We start from the raw sequence: 21423 nt of genomic DNA, 5'->3' as shown, positions 1-21423 counted from the left end.
CTAATTAATATGCGGAATGTTCAGTGAGATCGAAGCCATGGCTGTTTCTTTATCTAAATATTTCTCACAAAGAAGCTTGGTATGTTGGAAAAATTGGACTCCCCTCATGTCTAACCCTAAAAATATTCTGTTCTGAGTCCACGGTCATCTTCTTACATGCATCATTTATTGCAGAACAGTTATTTCACAAAGTTGTTTCTTCAATAATTTATTCAAGACTTTGGACTGTATCATGTCAAACATAAGAACAAATCAGTCTTTTGAAAGGCAGAGCATGGACATTCTCTCTCTCACACACACACACACACACACACACACACACACACACACACACACACACACACACACACACACACTTGCTTCCATCCTATGTGTTTTCCAAAACATCCGACCTCCTGACATCTAACACTTAACTGATTCTCACAATGATAGAAGTACAAGAAAACACACACCTGAAGAGAACAGCAGAAGACATTTCAAATGTCAAAAGAACAGCTAAATATATACAGGATCTCTGTCCAGTGTCCACAGAAGTGTGCACTAGCTTGCAGAGGCTGCTCATGTGATCTTCTGAGTGCTGATGATGTCCCCGAGCTTCTGTTTTATCTTCACAAACAGACGTTTAAACTCCAGGCCGTCACCCTGGAAACACACACATACATGAGCATCTTGCTGAAAATCACTCACAGTTGTTGTCAGGATGAATGCATACTGACATCAGATGATGAGGATGTGGGGGGATACTGAATACCAGCCTAGAGAACATACTTCATCTCTGCATTGCAGTTGTTCTGCTGGTAGCATTTCCCACAAACAGGATGTTTCTGCTTCTTCTTCCATTATTTTCTTTTTGTCATTTAGTGTCATTCTCACAGGCAGTGACTGTCTGAGGTTCTCGTGGTGTTTAGACTATTGTCTCAACTTGAATGTGGGATTTTTCTTGTTAGAAACACTACACATTCTCTTCTGAAATGCTAAAACCCACCTTAGACAGTCTGAAGTCCAGCAGCACTCTCCGATTCATCTCTAGCAAATGCACTTTGAAGATGAGTTTGTTGTTGCGTTTATCCAGTGTGCTCACTGTCACCTAAAAGGCACAAAGAGGTTCAGTGTCAAGGAGTGCATTTAACATCTGTAAATGTTTAAATCCTGTATACTCGAGGGCAAATGTACCTGTTTGTTGCAGGTGAGTTTGAAACCAAGTGCCAGACCATCACAGGCATCTTTCAGGGCAGTTAAGGAAGCGTCAGCATTCACGGTGGTGAAGAAACGTGTCATTCTCCGCACTAACCTTTGCCACGGCGACTTCACACAGACAGTAAGGAGAAGTTAAGACATGTGAAACAACTGGCAGCATTAATACGTTAATGCAGCATTTAATAAAATATTGCCTTTGCATGGTAAAAAAAATGCCTTTGTATCAAAAAACAGGACAAAAACAAACAAACAACAAAAAATACTTGACCCTGAGTTTGTGCTGTTGAAAATTAACACACAATGCCAGATATATTCTACAAAGAAATTTCCAACTGATGTAACCCTGAGTATGTGAATTACCTGACTGGCTCCTGGCGTGCCCAGTAGCTGACTACCCAGCAGCATGTGCTCCGGCTTGGTCGGCTGCGAGAAGCTGACTTGCCCTTCGGTTTGGCTGATTAACAACATGGCTTCCCAACCGCCTGCTGCAATATCAGGCTGAGAGCTAGAAAACTGCATCTTGTCATCACTGAGGAGGGAGGGATGCAGTCGTAAGATTAGACTCAAAGAGAAATACACCTTTCAGGTAAAAAGAGACACAAAACTCGGACCTGTTGGCTCGGGATATAAGACCTGCATCCGATCGAAGAAGTTTATTTCTTCCAGAGCCCAGAGGTGGCTGCTTTACACCTGCAGAGATACACAGGCACACATCAGCCCAGTGGACATAAAACTTTGAGTTGAATTGATTCTGTTATACTGATATTGAGACCTGCCTTGAGTAAACCAGCGGTCCTTCTGTATGTCTGTGATGGTGATGCGTGCACCCGGACTGGCCAGCAGTAATTTGGACAACAAACCTGAAGAGTGAAGTTCAATGTGAATAAAATACATTTCCAAGACTATTCCAAACATGCAATCTTAAAACTTATATAATTTCACACTTACTAAGAGGCATAGGTTGTATTTTCTTCCAAGGAGGGAGGTACGTTTTCTTTTGAAGCCAGTCTGAATACTCTTGACAGCTCTCAGTGGGCTGGTCCCACGGCAACTCTAAAAAAGAAGCAACACAAAGACTGGCAAAAGGTTTCGTCGCATAAACTGCACAGAGACAATGCTCAGGACAGTCGCAACAGCACGTGCTACAGTTTTTCCATACAGGTGGAAAGTTTCGATCACGCATGAATTCTCAGAAAGTGTCAGGTGTACCAAAACTGTATTTTTACGGTTATTCAGCCATTTGTACAATGTACATATCTAATTATGTTTTATGCTCCATACACTGTCCGTTGCAGTATTCTCTGAAGAGCCAGGGGACATATTAACAAAACATTCTGTCAAGAAACACAAAGTCAGCAAGTGTTACCAGAAGAACACCATGGACCAAGTACAGCTGCTGCCTATTCATGGACATATTTTATCACTGTTATATAATCCCTGGAAGACAGAAGGCAAGTATTTGGGACAAATGTATTCTAATGATTTTTAAAATCCTTGAGTTGCATTGTAGTGACCTTATTTCATGTGTGGCTGAACAAAAAACAAATAAACAAACAAACAAAAACCCTCTTTGAATTCGCCCATCTTGAAATGACAACTCTTGCCCTTGCAGTGGTAGTCTCGCAGTTCTGGAGGTTTAGACCACATGCTTGACGTCACTCTTGGCACGCACACAGTCGCAACGAGGACACTGAGTGGAGCAGTTGACAGCGAGGAACAGACAGTCCTCAGTTACTAGCTCTCATTCCTAACACCAACATGCACCTGTCCCTTTTACCTCACACAGTGGCATTATAACCTTCACAAATACAAAGTCCGCTGAATTGTGGCTATGATACTGTGTTGACCTCCTGCAAACACCAACTCTAGTATCTTACCTCCAGCCAGCATGGCAGTAAGGACGATCCCACAAGCCCAGATATCTGCAGGCTGAGCTTTGTACTCTGTTTGGCTGAGAAGCTCCGGAGCCACGTAAGGAAGAGTCCCACACAGGCGATTCAGAAGACGCTCTCGTCCTTTGAAACGGAACATGGTGGCCAGTCCAAAATCTGTCAGCTTCAGGTTATCTGAAAAAAAAGCATAACAGAAGATGATGGTTATAACGAATGCAAACCAAAGTTATTCCTTCAAGACGCTGATAAACGCATTTTCCTCACCTTTGTCATCGAGCAAAATGTTCTCTGGCTTTATATCTCTGTGGGTGATGCCAGCACTGTGGAGATATTCCTGCAAAAGTGCAACTGAGAATTTAATACAACAGGTGCAGAAGGACACTTCAACACAAAGATTTGATTCACTCACCACAGCTGCTATTAGCTGCTGGAAAAATCTATGAGCATCTTTCTCTGCCATCCCCACATCAGGCTCTGAAATAAAAGTAAGACAACATTATATATATATATGCGTGTTAAAGGAGCGATATGTAAGAATATTATTTTAAAACATTCAAAAATTAACTAAAAATATCAATGGAATGTGAAGACGTAACAGTTTTCTACACACATGTATTGTGTTGCAGAGATATCTACTGAAGTCAGCAACCCGCCCTGTCTCATAACACCACTTTGAACATCAAGAGACCATAGTGAGTCACTGTAGCGTCCAGTCTGCCCTCATTTCAACAACACTAAGGCAGTTTTCTTGCTAGATTTGGCTCCTGGTACCCCAGTGTTGACCCTGCTGTAACCTCCAGAGGTGGGCACAAACTGATACCAACCGCCCTCTCGCTCCTCTCACAGTTCAGACCTTTCCTGTCCTTACACGAACCCGGCCTGTCTTTATCGTCCCCGGATTGAGAGTCCTGGCATGCTGCTTTTTTTCCACAATTGAATATTAATTTTCACAATCAAATGTCCGATTTTTTTTTTTTTTTTTTACAATTCGATTATATATTCAATTTTAAAATAATTGTTGACATCCCTGGAGACTGTCGGTGTCGGTGACCAATATTGGTCACATCCTTCAAGAAAGCAATACTATGTTTGCCACTTGCAGTCGTTTGTCTCACCAATTCGGTCGAACAGCTCTCCTCCGGTGCAGTACTCCAGGAAGAGGTACATAGTCGTACCTTCCTTCCGATGGCCAAAAAAACGTACAATGTTGGGGTGGTTGAGCATCTACCAAAAAGATTGAAAATTTCAATGAAGCATGAATCACACAGAAATCAGAGCAGTTGTTCCAGTCTGTGTTAATCAGTTTCTCACAGCTGCAGCTGAACAATATGTACGTGAAAGATGTAAATACATGTATCATATAGTTTAGAATTATATTGTGGGATTGATCAACCTAAACAGATATCATATCTCTCCTGCTAGCGTTACTAACAAATGCAAATCCTTTTTGTATCATTTACTCTGATGTGCCGTCAAAACCTGTGATACCTCACACTTCAGGTCACACTAACTGTACTGAAGGTGACTGGCCTACCTTATGCACGCAGACCTCCTTCTTGACATTTTCAGCACACTCTTTAGCCTGAGAGGTATCGATCACCTTCACTGCTACCGCCTCCTCCGTCTGCCTGTTCACCAGCAGCCTCACTCTGCAACCATGAACGCACAGAGGAAAGATGGATGATGAAGATGGATTTAATGTGCATATTTCTCTCATTCACCTCTCATGTTAGTAAATAGCTTCTTCTTTGAAGAGTTCAAACTAAAAGCTTGCTGATTTTCCAACTTTAAAACTCTATAATAAAGTCTCCTGACACTGAAATCTTTTAATAAATGTCAGATGCTGCAAATGACAAAGACAAAGGAGGATTCATACTCTCCATAGGCTCCTTCTCCCAGTGTCTGAACAAGGTCCCAGTCTTGCACGAAAGGCACAGCCATGCTAAAACCAGAAACACACCATGATAATAAGCTCACAGAAAACACATACTAACATTTTTCCAAGCAATATTTACTCATATTTCTTATTTCACTTCAGGCAGAGATGCTAATTCCTACGCAGTGTGCAATTGTATCTGTAATCGTGGCGGATGAAACAGCGCTGTTAAATGTCATAACCTCACATGTAGCACTAAAATAACCAAACAGAGGAGAGCAGAAGATGAAAAAGCAAGCTGTTGCTAACTCTCAGCTGAAAAACTATCGTACCTGCACAGCCGTCCTTAAGAAGCACCGTTTTCCAGATGTCTTCGCAAAGGAAACAACATGCAAGACTGTATCCGAGGCGGTGACTGCAGCGAATTTTTTAACAAATTTGGCGCGTTGTTGTATTTCCTGCCATAACTTCCGCTATTGACGTCACTTCCGCTTTTTCTTCTTCTTCGTGTGTTTACTGCCGTCTCGGCCACTCGTTGATTGTGTGCTTTTATCGCCTCCTGTTGCCAAACATTTCGGGAATTAACTTCATTGTTCCTTGAACGATCCTGCAGCGGATTATTAGCACAGTGTATGCTCCCCATTTAATATATAAAATACTTGATGCAACTATGACTCGTAAGTCGACACGATGCCTCAAAATAATTAGTTCACCGTGTGTTTTTTATCACACAGGTGTAGTAGTTATACTTGATACTGAGTCAATCTAAGTATCAATTTCAGTCTTAACCTTGGAACCGTTTCACCACAAATACAAACTTTCTGCACGCTGCATGCAGCTTGTGCCCTAAATCCACCACCATTATTGTGCACCTTTTTAGTCCTATTAGAACTATAGTAACTGATGGAAGTGCAATGCCACTATCAGATTTTGTCATTCAAATGAGTGCAGTGGTTCATGAATATGTCAAATAATGCCCTGTCTTCAATGAGCAGAAATTCTAGAATAAGAAATAACATTGACCTTGGACCATGTATTGACTCTCTAAGAGTCCTTAACATTAAGAACTGTTAAAGGATTTAAGTGCCTTAAAGCGAAGCTTCTGCTGGCAGAGCCTGCAGACTATATTATTAGATAACACAAAAATGTTGGATGGAGCAAATCCAGACCACTTTTTATAAGGCCTGACCTGTAGAGTGGTCTGTCCAACAGGTGGCACTAGAGGAAAGGCATTGTGGTTTCAGGGCTTTGGAAGGATGAAAAAAAGTAGATGTTAGATTATATACAGTGTACAATTGACATTTTGGACAGAAAGCAGGTAAATGCAAGTGTTCAAAGTGGAAAATGTTAATCTCTATAAGAGTGGGTGTCACTGAGCAATCCAAGTCCCTTTCTATCACAGGAAAAACCCACATTTCACAAGTTTATTAAAGGAAACAACTGCTGTTGTGTAACATCTCTGCTTGAATACAGTGACAAATCCAAATGATGTGGCCTTGGGGGCCAGGGCCAAAGCCTCTGTTTGACCGTTAACATTTCAGGTCAATCGAACAAAGAGACATAAACTGAAAGAGATACAGAACAACTACAAAGAGACACAAAACAACTTTGAAGAAACACAACACGACCACTGAGAGATACAAAACAGCCATAAACAGACACAAGGTCACACAACATAATGTAAAAAAACTCCACTGCTGACCTTCATGTATTTTTTTCTTTTTTGAAATTTATTTATTTTTCACTGACTCACTCCTCACTGTGCTTTCGTCACACCTTTAATGAATATAAAGAGCATCTGCAAAAACAACAAATTCAGGAAGAGTAAGTCAGGCAGATGACTTTGAGGGTCGGAGAGCACAACAGTTAAACCAGTCGGGTATGACTGCAGCGTTCAATCAATAATTGAAGCAACAGGTTTTGGGAAATGATGAAGCAAATGTTTGTACTTAGTGTCGGTTTCACAATGACTTTGTTTTTTTATGGGACATGTGACTGTGTGTGTACACATGGCAGGAAATCCAGGATCAAAAATGGAGAAGCCATGGCCTACTTAAGGTCATAACACACAAAACAATCATTTGGACTACAACAGTCAAAACGAACAGGAAACTGAACTGAATTCATTTAAATGCTCCAAGTCTCCCAGGACACAGGTATAAGTATTGTGAAGAGGGAGACTTTTTCTTTTCATTTTTTTAATGAGTTTCTAAATTTAAAGAGTATTGTCATTAGTAGATAAATACATAACTAAATGTATGTAGTTAAGTAAAAGTTACTTGCTTATCTCTACATTACAAGTTGATTGAAGTTGAGTTATTTGAAACTCTCTGCTGTTACGGTTTAATGAAATGCTAAAGACATTGTGGGAAATTGTTTGGATGTTTCCTGTCACACACATTATTGATCTCCTTTTATTTGTCATAAAGTTAATAAGTACCAGGGTGGTCTTTGTTCATCTAGTCCCTCCTTCTAAACATCACTGTCCATTTGGAAATAAATGCACAGCTCTTGCAAAATCCTCTCATTTTTATATTGTTCCCCAGTTTAAGGTTGAACATGGGATTTTCTGTCCGCTGGAGTTGGTTTGCTGCACTTTGTCTCCTTTCTATGGGTGAGCTACTTTCACTTTAGACTCTGAAAGCGATATATATTTTATATGGAATTGTGACTGTCCTAAATTTCCAGGTATTTATATCTACTACATAGTTGGACCTCATAAACATAAGAATGTCTAGATTTTTTTGAATACATTTTTAAAATAATTCACAACAAAATGTTTCAAAAACAATTCTGTGTTACTGGTCAGTAGCTTAAGGACCAAAAGAACAATCATTCATATTGCAATTAGCAACTTGATGCTGCGGCTGATAACGGTTATTAACATTTACATTGTAATAGTATAATATTATTTAACATCAAAATTGCAGTGGAAAGACACTATCCATTTTTTTTAATCTCCAGTCTGAATATTTGCTTTCTGAATTTGTTCATGTGAGATATGCGAATGATCATTAGCTTTTAAAAGCTCTCACATAAACTTTGCTGGCAGTTTATTTGTCTGAATGTGAGATAATTTCATGTTTATCATCATCATGTTTATAGAGGCATCTTTAAAATATATGATTTTTGTTTTTTGTTTACACTAAAGCAACATCATTTGATATGAATAGTACTGTCATATGTAAATGTAGAATTTTTTATCTTCAGCCAACAAGTATATTAGCTCTTCAATAGTACATCTTAAAGGCTATTGAGACCAGTGTATTAAATGGACACTCGTACTACTCACCTTGTAAGAACAATTGCATAGTGTCTTCCGTGGCTGTGGAGGGAGCTTTCTAAAGTCTGAGTGCATTACATGTTTTATTTTTCAGGAGGTGAAGTTCGGTGTGATTGCACGGAGGCGAAAATGCAAATTGAGGGAGGTCATTACAAACTGACCAAGAAGCTGGAAACGGGCAGCCTGCTGATCTACGAGTGTCCTGAGGGTTACTACCCATTTCCGGCTTTGACCCGCTTGTGCCAGCCTAACGGCAGCTGGAGACCAGCGCCCAAGAGATTTGCCCCTCAGAGATGCAGGAGTGAGTGATGTGACGATGATGCTTCTCACTTTGTCTCAGTCTGTCTGCTCTACATGATAACTCAGATCCTTTCGTTTTGCTTTGCAGTTGCCGAATGCCCAGACCCCAATGTGCTGGAGTATGGAAACGTCTCCCCTCCTCAGGAGAAGTACTTTGTGGACAATGAGACCTCATATGAGTGCTACTCTGGATACACAATGCGAGGCTCGTCCACACGTGTTTGCTTACCCAACGGGAAGTGGAGCGGCTCCACTCCCATCTGTAGCCGTGACAGTAAGTCCTGAACAGCAGTCCACCGTATTTCTCCTTTCTCTTCAGGTTTGGGATGCCTCCTCATGTGTGACTGTGTTCCGACTTCTGTCTTCTTTGTCACCACAGCAGGGGATAATTGCGCTGATCCTGGTGTGCCCCCTGGCGCCTCAAGAACAGGGAACATGTTTGAAATTGACGACACAGTGAAATACAGCTGCAACGGCAACCTGTTCTTGGTGGGGTCCAGTGAAAGAGTGTGTCAGGAGAACGGCCAGTGGACCGGCAAAGAGCCAGCATGCTACTGTAAGACTGAAATACTGCTGACAGTCAGAATATTGGGCTCCATGTAAAACGTAGCTGCTGCTGTTGGACTGAAGACGATGCAGACTAGTTTCACGTGAGCCCAAGACAAGACATGTTGACCATTTAAAGTTCTCCAAGCCTGTGTCCTCTTACAGCTCTCTTTTTACATTCTTTACACAACTATTTCTCTCACTTTTCATGCAAATAACTGAGTGCCACACTGTGAATGTCCTCCAGGAGAGACTGCACCTTCAAGTCTAGGCATCAGGGTTGTACAAAATAGTTTGGATCGAGCATAACACAGCCCTAAGTTATCCTCCAAGCAGTATAGAATGTTCTAGTTTTGTACTGCTTTGCCTTTTGAAACATGCAGCCTGGCAATCGCAGCTAATGGGTCACCGGTGAGAAGCCAGTGAGGGATCATATCTGACCGACTACTAGTATGTCAGTTGGGATCTCCACAAGCACACTGAGCACTCAGTAGGGTCACCATTCCAGTGATCCCTCACCAGCTTCCAATCTCACCAGGCCTACTGAGAACAGAACCGTAGTCTCTGTGGTGATGGGCGAGCACTTTTACTCACTTTTTCTCTTGTATCACTTCACCTCTTCACAATTATTACAACTTCTGTTCATGTGGCTTTTGCTTCTTGCAGACACATACACCTATGACACTCCACTGGAGGTTTCAGAGGCGTTTGGCAGTGCAATCAAAGACAGCCTCACCACCTTAGAGCCAGTTGGTAAGTTCCTGGAACTAATCTCATTATTCTTAATCACAGCATACTTTTGCAGTAAGACAGATAACCTTTCGTTAAATTAGAAACAAATGAGGCATCATTTGATCATTTAACGTATGACAAAATAGTTCTGTAAAAATCAATCTAACAAGAAAATGTGTAGTTTTGTACCCTGTAACAAATAAGGAAGATCTTATTTCCTTTCATCTGCCTCTTTTGACATAGAAATTTCATAGAAATAGCATGCATATTGTGTATAGCACAATGAGAGTATTTGTTGTTGTTCATTGTTCAGATGACATGCAGGAGGGGAGAAAAATCAGGATTTCAAAAAATGGGACACTTAACATCTATATCGGAGTGGATATTTCTGAGAGCATCGAAGAGAAGCACATAAAGGATGCAAGGGATGCTGTCTCAAAACTTGTTACAAAGGTGAGAAACTAGCCGTTTTCCTCTTCATCAAAAAGGAAAGGGAGCAAGGAGACTGGAGACATGTTTTATTCAAAATGATGAAACAGCATATGGTAGAAGTTTTACAGTGCTTTTTTAATAGAGAGGGCAATCAGCACAGAATTGCATCTCTTATACAATATGCTGAATGTGCAAACAGTCAGCAACATTGTGCTGGGACTGGAGATGCAAGATTGTTTTTGCTGATTGTGGGTCAGTTTAAAGAATGCTTATGGGGTGAAGCTACAGAATGCAGTAACAGGATTCTGGCACAAAATTTGCTGAATTGTTAAAACATTTTGGAATACATACAAGTAGTAACCAGTACGAAAAAATGACATGTTAGAGTTTTACTGGGCAGGCAGAGGAAGCCACAGTACTAGGTATGGGCTCATTCAGATCAAATCAGATGCCCAGCACTCAATTCCCTTTGCCCTGTTTGTCTTAACTCACAGCCGACGACTTTGTGATGAAAAATTACATTATGAAATGAACTGATAATTTGGCAGAAACTGTGTTGTGAAGTAAGACTTTAAAATTTTAGAAAAAGCAGCAGATTTTAATTTGAAATAAAATACTTTTGTTTGTTTTATTTTGAAAAGAAGTTTTAAGTTTTATACATGTGCTGAATTATTTCACACTTTCATGGTTATGTTATGTATCTTATCTACATACATACGTCTCCATACATCTGCATCTTATTATTTCAAACCAACAAAATAAATAAATACATTTAAATTTATTTTGACAGTTTGGTCATTTTGATTTCCTTTTTAGCATTTCAATGTTTCTTTCTTTTTTTTTTTTTTTGTTTTACTTCATGACAAGCAACATTTTAGCCACTTTAGCTATCAGCATTATAATATTTTTTATGAGTCACACCAGGTTTTTGAAATTGACCATCATATTACTAATGCCTTCGGGAAAAATGGATTTCAGTCATATAATCATAAGTTACATAAAGCATCATATATAGGGTGTGAGCTGACATATGAAGACTTTAATGTTGTTTGGCACACTTTTAGAAGCACATTTGGCGCACTGTACACATTACATGTACAAACATATCCTCTGTCCATTTGGCTGCCAGTACAACAGCCCATTACAAGTCAATTTCATTATGAATTACACATCATAATCTTGATTGATGCTTCCTGGCACGAGTCCCTTGGCTTGTTGTCAATGCACACTACGGGATTCTGCTGATAAATGAATCAATTACTCAACAAAATAACAACCATAAGCAGTTTGATAGATAAGGAGGTGTTGCATTAACAAAAAAATTCACAGCAGTTGCACAAATTAGCATGCATTTACAAAGTTGTGTCAAAAGTTTATACAATATTAAAGATCATCCACCTTGTATTTAAATGATTTGCTTCATGTCTCCACAGATTTCATCCTTTACCGTGACTCCAAACTATGAAATCGCCTTTTTCTCCTCTGATGTATTTGAAGTTGTCAACATTCTTGATTATTTGGACAATAAAATAGAACTAAGTACCATCAAGACTGAAATGCAAAAATTTGAAATAGGTGGTGAGTAAAACAGATCAGGGATATCGTTGACATGCTGTTTTAATATCCAGCTACATGCTTTTTTACTGTGTGTGTGTTTGACTCAAAGACAGAAACACTGCTGGAACAGACCTAAACCTCATCTTCAAGACCTTCTTGGAGCGAATGGCTATCATAAAACAACGAGCTGGAGACAAGGGTTTTAAGGAACATCGTCACGTCCTTATCATTTTTACAGATGGTAATATCAGCCTCTCGTCATATGGATTTACTTTAGCTATCATGCTGCCAATCTCTTTCAATGTAGGCAAATTATGACACTAAAATACTCACACTGCAACTCATTTTGGAAAATAAGCTTATTTGCTTTCTTGCCAAGATTTAGAAGAGAGGATCAATACCACTCCCATACATTTTTGTTTGGCAAATATGAAGCTACAGCCAACACTGGTTAGCTTATCTTTGAATAAAGACTGGAAATAGAGGGAAACAGCAAGCCTGGCTTTGTCTAAAGGTAACAGAACCACAAAAGGATGGTCTAAAGAGGCTTTGAAGAACCAATTTTGGTGCAGCTGTGTGGGAAGTACTTTGTGACACTCATGTAGAAGACAGTGACAACCTAAAACATGCATAATGGACTACATAAACTTCTGTGTGGAGAATGCCGTACCCACCAATACTGTTCAGTGTTTTGCCAACAACAAACCCTGGAGTACGCCTGACATTGAGTCCCACCTCAAGGAAAAAAAAGGGTCTTTAGGTCAGGAAACAAAGAGGAGCTTAAGAAAGGACAAGGACACGCAAAAGGAGCTGAGGAGGAGAATCAGGGAGGGAAAAAAACAGCTACAGGAGGAAGATGGAGGAGCAGTTGGAGCAGAACAACCTCACTGGAGTCTGAGTTTGAAACCATCTCTAGCTGCAAGGATCCCAACTCCAGTCTGTGGTGGACTGAAAGTGAGTGACTGATCTGAACTTTTTCTTCAGTAGATTTGATCAGTCATCTGCCCCTCTCGCTGTCCAGTCCTCCCTGCAGCAGCACTCACCGTCAGCAGCCCTTCAACATTTACCTCACAGCCACTTTGTACATCCACTGCATTTCCTGTCCAATACCCTACCCACCCGCAACCTTCAAAATTTCTATGATGACTGTAATTATCAGACTCTTCACCAATGGGGACAACATGGAGTACAGAAAACTGACAGGTATTTCGGGATTGGTGCCAGCAGAAACACCTACAGATCAATGCAGGGGAAACCAAAATGCCCTTGGTGGACTTCCGCAGATGCAAAAACTCTCCTCCTACACCAGTGAACATCCAGGGAACGGACATTAAGATGGTCGAATCAGAGGGCACTCCTGAGGACCTTTTTTCATATCTTGCTTTTTTATGCTTTACTATTACAAAATCCCCTTATTTGCTCGTCTCTTTCTTGGCCAGGTGAATAAACAAATCATTCATCTCATCTAACTCTGAGCAAGAAAGTAAATAAGTGTACTTATAAAAATATCACACTATTCCTTTAATGTGTGAAATATGCATTAAATCACAATTCCCAATTCATAATGTATTTGAAACAAATCACCACTGTATCAAAATTCTACTATGTATGTCTAAATATGCATGTTGTATAAACTCATTACTATAATTATTATTAATCATTATTATAATTTCATTTTTTTAGAGGTAAGTTGAAAGTAGTAAGTTGCTTTTTTACAAATAAAGCTTAGGTTGTTTTGTCAGTGTTGTGCATTAACTGCAGGTGGTCTTTTATTGCAGGTGCTTATAATATGGGCGGTTCACCTGCACCCACTGTGGCAAAAATAAAAAACATGGTATATATGAACCACACTAGTGAAGGGGAAACTCAATCAAGAGAAGAATATCTTGGTGAGTTTTATTTTCAATTTTGCATATTTTTACAGACACATGCTAAAACCCTGACTCCAAAAAAGTTGGGACGCTGTGTAAAATGTAATTAAAAACAGAATTTCACAGTCATTGTTAACAAATTGTGTTTACTGACAATAGTTTTACGAAGTGTTCCTGAGCCCATCATGATACTATGATACTATCACCTGCTACCAATCAACCTGTTTACCTGTGGAATGTTCCAGGCAGATGTTTTTATTACAATAATCATGTCGTTTCCAGTCTTTTGTTGCTCCTGTCCCAACTTGTTTGAAACGTGTTGCTGCATCAAATTCACAATAAGCAGATATTTAATGAAACTGATGAGTGAAATATTAAATATATTGTCTCTGTACTGTTTTCAATTGAGTATTTTACACAGCGTCCAAACTTTTTTGGAATCAGGGTTGTATTTTATGAGCAGTTCATTCTTATACAATCCCATTAGAATGTGTTTTTTCATTTATCATTCATCATGCTACACTCCAACTCGTTGCAGACATTTATGTTTTTGCCATTGGAGCGGAAATCTTTGACGACGACCTGCAGCCTCTCACAGCGGGAACTGGTGGCGAGCATTACTTCAGAATGAAGAACATTGAAAATCTACAAGAAACCTTTGATGACATAATTGGTAAGTCGTCTTAGCGTTTATCTCGACCCTCTAATTCGACGCAAAGGAGATACATGCAGATGATCATAACTGGCTCCCAGAACATGACACCTTTCTTTTCTAAAGTACTTACTGTAAGAGCAGGCAGAAACATCACTCTTGATCTGTGCCTCCATGGTATATGCTGTAGTTCAGCACCACTGGAGTATGCACAGTATATATACATGTATGGCATATACTTTTAATTATTAGTATTGTATATCTATCCCTACCAGTAGGGAGTAGACCATCAAAACTACTAAAAGACTATTTTAACAGACCAAAGAGAGACTTTAAGAAGAATTATACATGCAAAATTATGTTAATGTTTCATTTCCACATATCCAGGGATGGTAAAGGTGGTCTTTGGTGCAGACTGAAATATCAAAAAAACTAATGCCATGAAATTTTGTACACACGATTATGATGACCAGAGGGTGAATCCTCCTTACTTGATGATCCCCTGATAAGTTTGAACTTATCGAGTGAAACACCTGTACATCAGCCTCAGTAGATTGCCATAAAAATGTACACAGACATTGATGTTCCCCAGAGGATGAATCCTTATGATTTTATCGATTACCCAACTTTCATACAAGCACCACCACCAGGTTGGCATTTGTGGTTCAGAGTGAATTTCTCACAATACTTGGATGTGTTACTATGAAAATTGGTAAATGCATTCAACTCTAAAACATTTGAACAAAACATTCACAGCTTAAAAATATATCTGAATATATATCTATCTAGCAACTTTATACAGGTCTAATGCAATAGGTTCAAGACACTAAACCCCTATTTGCTCCCAATGTCTGTGTTTGCAAAAAATCTGTTTGGAACAAAACATTTGAAAGATAATTGTAAAGGTTATTTTCAACATTGAGCCTTTACTCAATGTTGATCTGTATCTCTATAGCAGACATGTGTTTGCATTTATGAACGTGATCCACTTGAATTTGTTGGGTTTTTTATGCAGATGAAGAAGAAGTTAAGGGTCTATGTGGTCTTCATAAGGAGTATGAGACAGCCAGCAGAGACAGCAAGAGGAAAATGTATCCATGGATGGCATTCATTTCCGTCCAGGTGAATGTTTCCACATTTCTTTTAACTTCATGATTATAGGTTTGCAAGGCTGATATCCTTTGCATAATTATCCAGGCATGAGAAACAAAAAAACCTTTCCACTGAATTTTCATTCTGAAATATTTGTCTGACCTTTAGATGTAAGATTTCATGAAAAAATGTTTCCTTATCATCTACCGCCATGCCATGTTGTTCTTGTTTCTGTGTGTGACATAACTACTAAACTATATTATATGTTTGTTTACTATTTAAAACATAAGAATGAAGAAACGTCAAAGAAATGCATCGGCTCTCTGGTGACCCCTCAGTTTATCTTGACTGCTGCTCACTGCTTTGCATTTGGAGTTTTACCGGAGCACATCACAGTTGACATTGATGATGGACAGGGCAAAGGTAATGATAAACGTTTATTTAATGCTACTTTTCTTAAGTTACCTGAACGTGACGAACTGGCATTTTAACAGTTCACATAAATAAGTGTTACAGTATCCATTTTTTTTAAATGCCCTTTTGTTGTTGCAAAGTCATCTTTATTTTTAAATTCAACATTTATTTTAAGACACTAAGAACAATTTCCTATTTACAACGATGGCCTGGCAAGTGCCAGAGGACACTTTTAGAGGGGAAGGGAGAAACAAAAATATAAGACAAACAAAAACAAATAAGAGTGATGAATTAATGAAAAGGAAACAGAAGTAAAACATTCACAAGTATCATTTCAAAAAACACACACGTAGGCCTTTAAAAGAAGTGACTGACATACATTTATCCAGTTTTAGTGTATTTTGTAACAAATTCCAAGCATTATGTGGTGAATTTAGGGGTCTTCACTCTGATGTTAGATGAAAACCACCAATAATGGCTGCAATAACTCACTTAAAAAGGGGAAGGGAGTATCAAAGAAGACTCTTATAATTAGGCATAAAAAAACAGTGTATATTATTTGCATGCAGAGAGCGTCATTTGACCAGAGGATACAGATGACAGCGGTGTGTTTTAAGGAAGCATTCATAGCAAAGAATATAGTAGAAGGATAACTGTATCAAGCTTTTTAGATGCTCCTTTGGGAGCCAGTTTATGAATTGTATCCCTATAATCAAACATGGAAAGTATGGTAATTTGAACAATCATGCATTTGGCAGCCGAGTAAAAGAGGAATGATTTCTATGTTGAAAGTTTCCCTCGACTGCAACATGAACCGTAACCTGCTCTAGGCTGGTGAAGGGGAACACAGTACCCTTCCGACCGAACCACATAACTTATTCTTGGCAGCATCTTATGAAAGAGTGAGGTTAATAAAAGCCTGCTGTAAAGGAAACTATCCCGAAGTGATTTCATTACTGCATTGGCAGTGTCTTATAAAATTGCATCATCAGCATAGAAATAAATATGGTAGTGGGTTAACAGCATAAGGAATAACTAACTATTAAGCGCAGGGGAACGCATAAAGGCACATGGAGAGGCTATGAATGATGGTGACTCGATTTACACATTGCATCCTATTAGAAAGGTTGAGCAAGACAACCAAGCTGACAAGTGGTCAGAGACCCCAGTACTATCTGGTCTTATATTCACTTGATCTCAAAAATAAGTTGAACTGAATTTTTTGATCATGTTGACAGCAACAATAATACTACCTAACCATGATTCTGTTCACAGTGAAAAAAGTTAAAACTTTGAAAATACACCCGAACTACAATGTTAATGCTAAAGCAAATCAGGGTGTGAAGGAGTTCTACGACTATGATGTGGCTCTCATCCAACTGCAGGAAGATGTTCAAATATCCAACGCTGTCAGGTGAGAACTCATGTCCTACAAACACTATCATTAATCTCAGTCCTGCCTGGGAATTTATTGATGACAGTTACACACACACACATGCAAAAACCTGTATACAGATGTGTTAGATTTATCAGAAATTCTGAGGAGAAAATTTTACATTTGTAATAGTTATTCACTTGGAACATCACTCTCTCCATGTTGAATTGTTGTTGGTATCTCTTTCAGACCCATTTGCATACCTTGCACAGAGGAGACCAGTGGTGCTCTAAAACTGGTTGGTGAGTCCACCTGCAAGCAGCAAGGTGAGATAACTCTACCAACATGCTGTATCACCAACACACAACCTGGAACTCTTTTCAGGAACACCCAAAAAATGCAACCATCAGAAGTAAAAGGTTAACACGAGGCTATGAATGAACCTGACCAGGGTATTTACTGACTTGATCTATGTTATAGAACAAAACGTGAACATCTCCTAAGCTTGTCTAACCCAAAAACCGATTGATGACGGAACCGGAGGTGCAACAATGCTAATCCATTTCTGGGTTTTAGGTCTCATTCCTGCAGCACTCCAATGCTGTTTGTGGAGAACCCAAACTCCATCATATCACTGGGAGCATAATTCTCATGTGAAAAATGTGTGCTGAACTCGACCACGATTTTCCAACACAACAGCGAAGCCCAGTCTCTTTATGTGCAACACGCACCAGGCACCAAAGATAGCTTGCTACACTTACCTTATTCTGTTAGGAAACGGTGGACTCGGTATCCTGATAGGCTGAGTTTGTGCAATCTGCACAAACACAATAATTCGCCATTAAGTAAAATGGTGAAATATAATGTGAAATTAACAAAAACAGACAGACTTAAATTACAGGAGCTCACACTTCATGAAGATGCATTATAGTTAGTGACAAATTTGTTAAAAAAAAAAACAGCTGAGCATCCGTAACCAGTAACCACTTATAATTACTTTAGAGTGTGTTTGAGCTATAAACGGCTTATTAACTGTAATTATAAATGATATATTAAAAATGCTAAGAAGTTACTGAATTTTCTTGTCATTTGAAACTGACTGTATTTCTGTGATCTCTAAATACAGAGCAGCTTTTGTTGAAGAATCATCTTGAAAAACTGTCTTTCCTGACCAAAACAGACAACGTGGTAGATGAAAAAGACGTCCACGCTAAGCTCGGTGGTAATGTGAGTTTTAAATTACTGAACTACATTGTGCCATGTGTGTGTGTGCGTGCCTGCTTTTTTCATTTTTTACTTAAAGTCACTCTGAGCTGTGGTTCTTCTCCCAACTTAATCAATGCAGAGAGATGACTGCATCAAACACGCACTACAGGCAGCAGGCATAACGACAAACAATCCAAAGGATGCTGTGACTGATAACTTCCTGTGTACTGGTGGTCAGACTCCTTTCAGAGATCATATAGCATGTACAGGTACGTTCCCTCTATCACATGTATACAAGTTAACTCCGTACTTACATCCAGACACATTAGAGAGGCATCCATACTGTATCCTTATCTGATTTGAGATCAGTAAAGGAAATGATAAAACAACCTGAATATACCTTTAAATGTGACAATGCACAAAAATATTTGTTAATTTCAAGTGTATTTAACCTTCTGAGACTACTAGACAGGAAGTAAGACATGATAGTTCTTGTGTTTTGTGTCACATCAGTAACTGATGCTCATTATTTCGGGTGTAACCGTGTGTGTGTGTATTTATTGGGACAGGTGATTCTGGAGGCGCTGTGTTCAAGAATTACGAGCATCGCACGATACAGGTAAACAGATGTCCTTTTCTGGCAGTATTTCACAAATGAGTATCACCTGGTGGTAGTAACTAACCATTTCTCTTGCAGGTTGCATTGGTCAGCTGGGGAACTAAAAATAAGTGCAAGGCAGGTGGTCTCGTCGAGTCAGATGACACCTCCAGAGATTTCCATATTAATCTTTTCAGAGTTATCCCTTTTCTCAAATCTATCCTTGGAAATGACACCCAGGATGTATATGCACCACTTAAGTTTTTGGAGAACTGAATACATTTACGTGCTGGAATTTGTGGCTCAGTAGCTCATGTTATTTTTCTGATTGATGCACAGATGACTGAACTCATCCAATCACTCAGTCAGTCCTTTTTGTCAGACTGTGAGTTCTAAATATAAAAGATTTCAGATAAAATAAAAAGCATTAAAAGCATACATATATACACAAACTCAAACTGCACAATCACAGTCATTCAAACAGTTGTCAGATATGCTGATCTGTACTTTACCATCATTTATTCAGTCTTTTCAGTGGTCAACCAGTATGTGAAGAATGAATAAATCAGCACTAACCTGTGTCTTGATGTTTTTGAAGAGATACTAATCAAGTGGTTAACACTCTGTATCAATTTAGTGATATGACATTATCAACACTTAGTATTTAAGTGATTTTTCTATGCATCAAAATGCTCATACTGCCTCCAGTGTGGAGGTGATGAGTGAGAGAAATCTTCTCAAAGACACACAGCCACAGCAGCTACAGCAGCTACAGCCCTGATGAAGCTGCTTCACTGCTGGTTCAACAACAACAATGACCATATTTTATAATATAACATGTAATACAAAAAAACCCTCTGACTGTATGAGACAGGAAAATATAATTTGCATTTCCATGTTTGTTTTTTATGTTGTATTTTGTTGTATATATTTCTAAGTAGAAAATTGCTCTTTTTGTCTGTGCAGCACTGAAAGAAGGACCCTTTATTCAGAAAAAAAGTGATTTATCATATAATTTGAAGTAAAAATGTTACATGACCCAAGGCTTATGCATTCACAGTCACAGGCTATTAAACAATTTCCTTCTCTCAGGCCTTTTTCAAGACTTCTTAAAAAAGGAACAACTAAAAGAATTACTACAGCACTTAAAAGGTTTCATCAAAACTCTTTTATGGATCAGCTCTGCTGATGTAGCTGTCCAGCTCCCCCTCAGGTCAGTGACTCAGGGCCCATTTCCAGCTCTCCGTGCAGGTCTACGCAATGCGGACTCTCAGTCTGGCAGGATACCAACTCAGATCATTCAAATTGAATTTAGTGGAAGTTAAGTTCTTTTTTTTGGTGAGTAATTAAGTTCTTTTCTTTCTCTTTCTGGCTTTGAGATGGAAATGGACTGAGTTTGTCATTCATTGCTGTGTCTTTACAACCCACAAACAAAGAAGGCCATTGCATTAGGAATGATTTGTTGTGGTCAGAGCTAGTTTATGGCTCCAAATCATGCTATTTTACTGTGTAACTATGATCTGTTGACCATTACGCTGTCAAGCATCGTCTCGGTGAAAATACACATTTAGCGATTTTCTCTACTAATGCATATTGGTTCAGTGTCCAAACATAAAAGAACAGTGGTGAATGTTCAACATTGATGTAAGGTTTCTCTGACATGCTGAAACGCCTACCCTGTGTGTGTGTGTGTGTGTGTGTGTGAGGTCAGTGATGTACTGTCTTCCCATGGGAACATTCATCTGGTTTCCCTTTAACTAATTGGGAGAGAGGGAGGAGGTCAGTGGGATGGGAGGAGGCGGCAGAGATGGAGGAAGACAGACTGTGTGAGAGGAGGGACGAATGGGAAAGGCTTAATTGAATGAAACCCTCTCTTGATCTCAGAGGCTGTAAACAAGGCTGAAATTTAAAACGAGGACCATTCCTTATTGAATCCCTCTGGAGGACTCAGTTCCCTCTCTGTGTTGTCTTTTCAGAGCATCACCTGCTAATGCCAACATCCCGTCCCCTCGCCTTCAATTTAAACGCAGCAGAAGCCCTTTGACTGATCAATCTGTTACACCTAAACTGATTAGCAGTGTTTGGATAGAGCAGCATGCATGCAGTCAGTATATTCAGGGCACCCTCAACCCCCCCACCCTAACTCCCTATTCAGTGCAAGCACACACAGCATATTCCTGATGAAGCATCCTGCTGTTTAAACTCTGGCTGATCTGTCTCTCTGTGAGCCCTAAATCAACCTTATGGGCCATTTCAGAAATTACTACCATTAAGAACTGCATACATACACTTTTCCCCCATTTGTGCTCAGAAAAGCGGGTCATGCTCACATGCATTCATGGCTTCTGCTGATGCTGACGCTTTAATATGAAACTATATAGACGCCATTATATAGATGGG

The 21423-nt window shown here is 39.3% G+C and overlaps 2 protein-coding genes across 2 annotated transcripts; one reads left to right on the top strand and one right to left on the bottom strand.

The window, feature by feature from the left end:
* Nucleotides 1–204: 204 nt before the first annotated feature.
* chek1 (checkpoint kinase 1) lies at nt 205–5395 on the bottom strand. Its single transcript, XM_041952505.1, has 14 exons — nt 5298–5395; nt 4966–5031; nt 4624–4738; nt 4205–4313; nt 3499–3563; nt 3354–3423; nt 3075–3263; nt 2146–2250; nt 1974–2057; nt 1809–1887; nt 1558–1726; nt 1174–1305; nt 986–1087; nt 205–642 (listed from the first exon to the last, which is right to left on the bottom strand). Exons 2-14 carry the CDS (start codon nt 5028–5030, stop codon nt 559–561), a joined length of 1368 nt encoding a protein of 455 aa, XP_041808439.1. The 5' UTR covers nt 5031; nt 5298–5395; the 3' UTR covers nt 205–558.
* A 1611-nt stretch (nt 5396–7006) lies between these two features.
* On the top strand, nt 7007–19867 carry LOC121617120 (complement factor B-like). Its single transcript, XM_041952165.1, has 19 exons — nt 7007–7121; nt 7512–7579; nt 8343–8549; nt 8637–8822; nt 8928–9104; nt 9761–9847; nt 10140–10279; nt 11692–11836; nt 11925–12056; nt 13594–13704; nt 14225–14359; nt 15354–15460; nt 15721–15853; nt 17120–17258; nt 17469–17545; nt 18346–18446; nt 18565–18694; nt 18995–19044; nt 19123–19867. The coding sequence occupies exons 2-19, from the start codon at nt 7525–7527 to the stop codon at nt 19297–19299; spliced, it is 2289 nt and encodes a 762-aa protein (XP_041808099.1). The 5' UTR covers nt 7007–7121; nt 7512–7524; the 3' UTR covers nt 19300–19867.
* Nucleotides 19868–21423: the final 1556 nt, after the last annotated feature.

This window comes from Chelmon rostratus, chromosome 14 (assembly GCF_017976325.1).
Source record: "Chelmon rostratus isolate fCheRos1 chromosome 14, fCheRos1.pri, whole genome shotgun sequence".
NCBI classification, from domain to species: domain Eukaryota; kingdom Metazoa; phylum Chordata; class Actinopteri; order Chaetodontiformes; family Chaetodontidae; genus Chelmon; species Chelmon rostratus.
The sequence above is the reverse complement of the archived record's forward strand: the minus strand, read 5'-3'. Positions and strand labels throughout refer to the sequence as shown.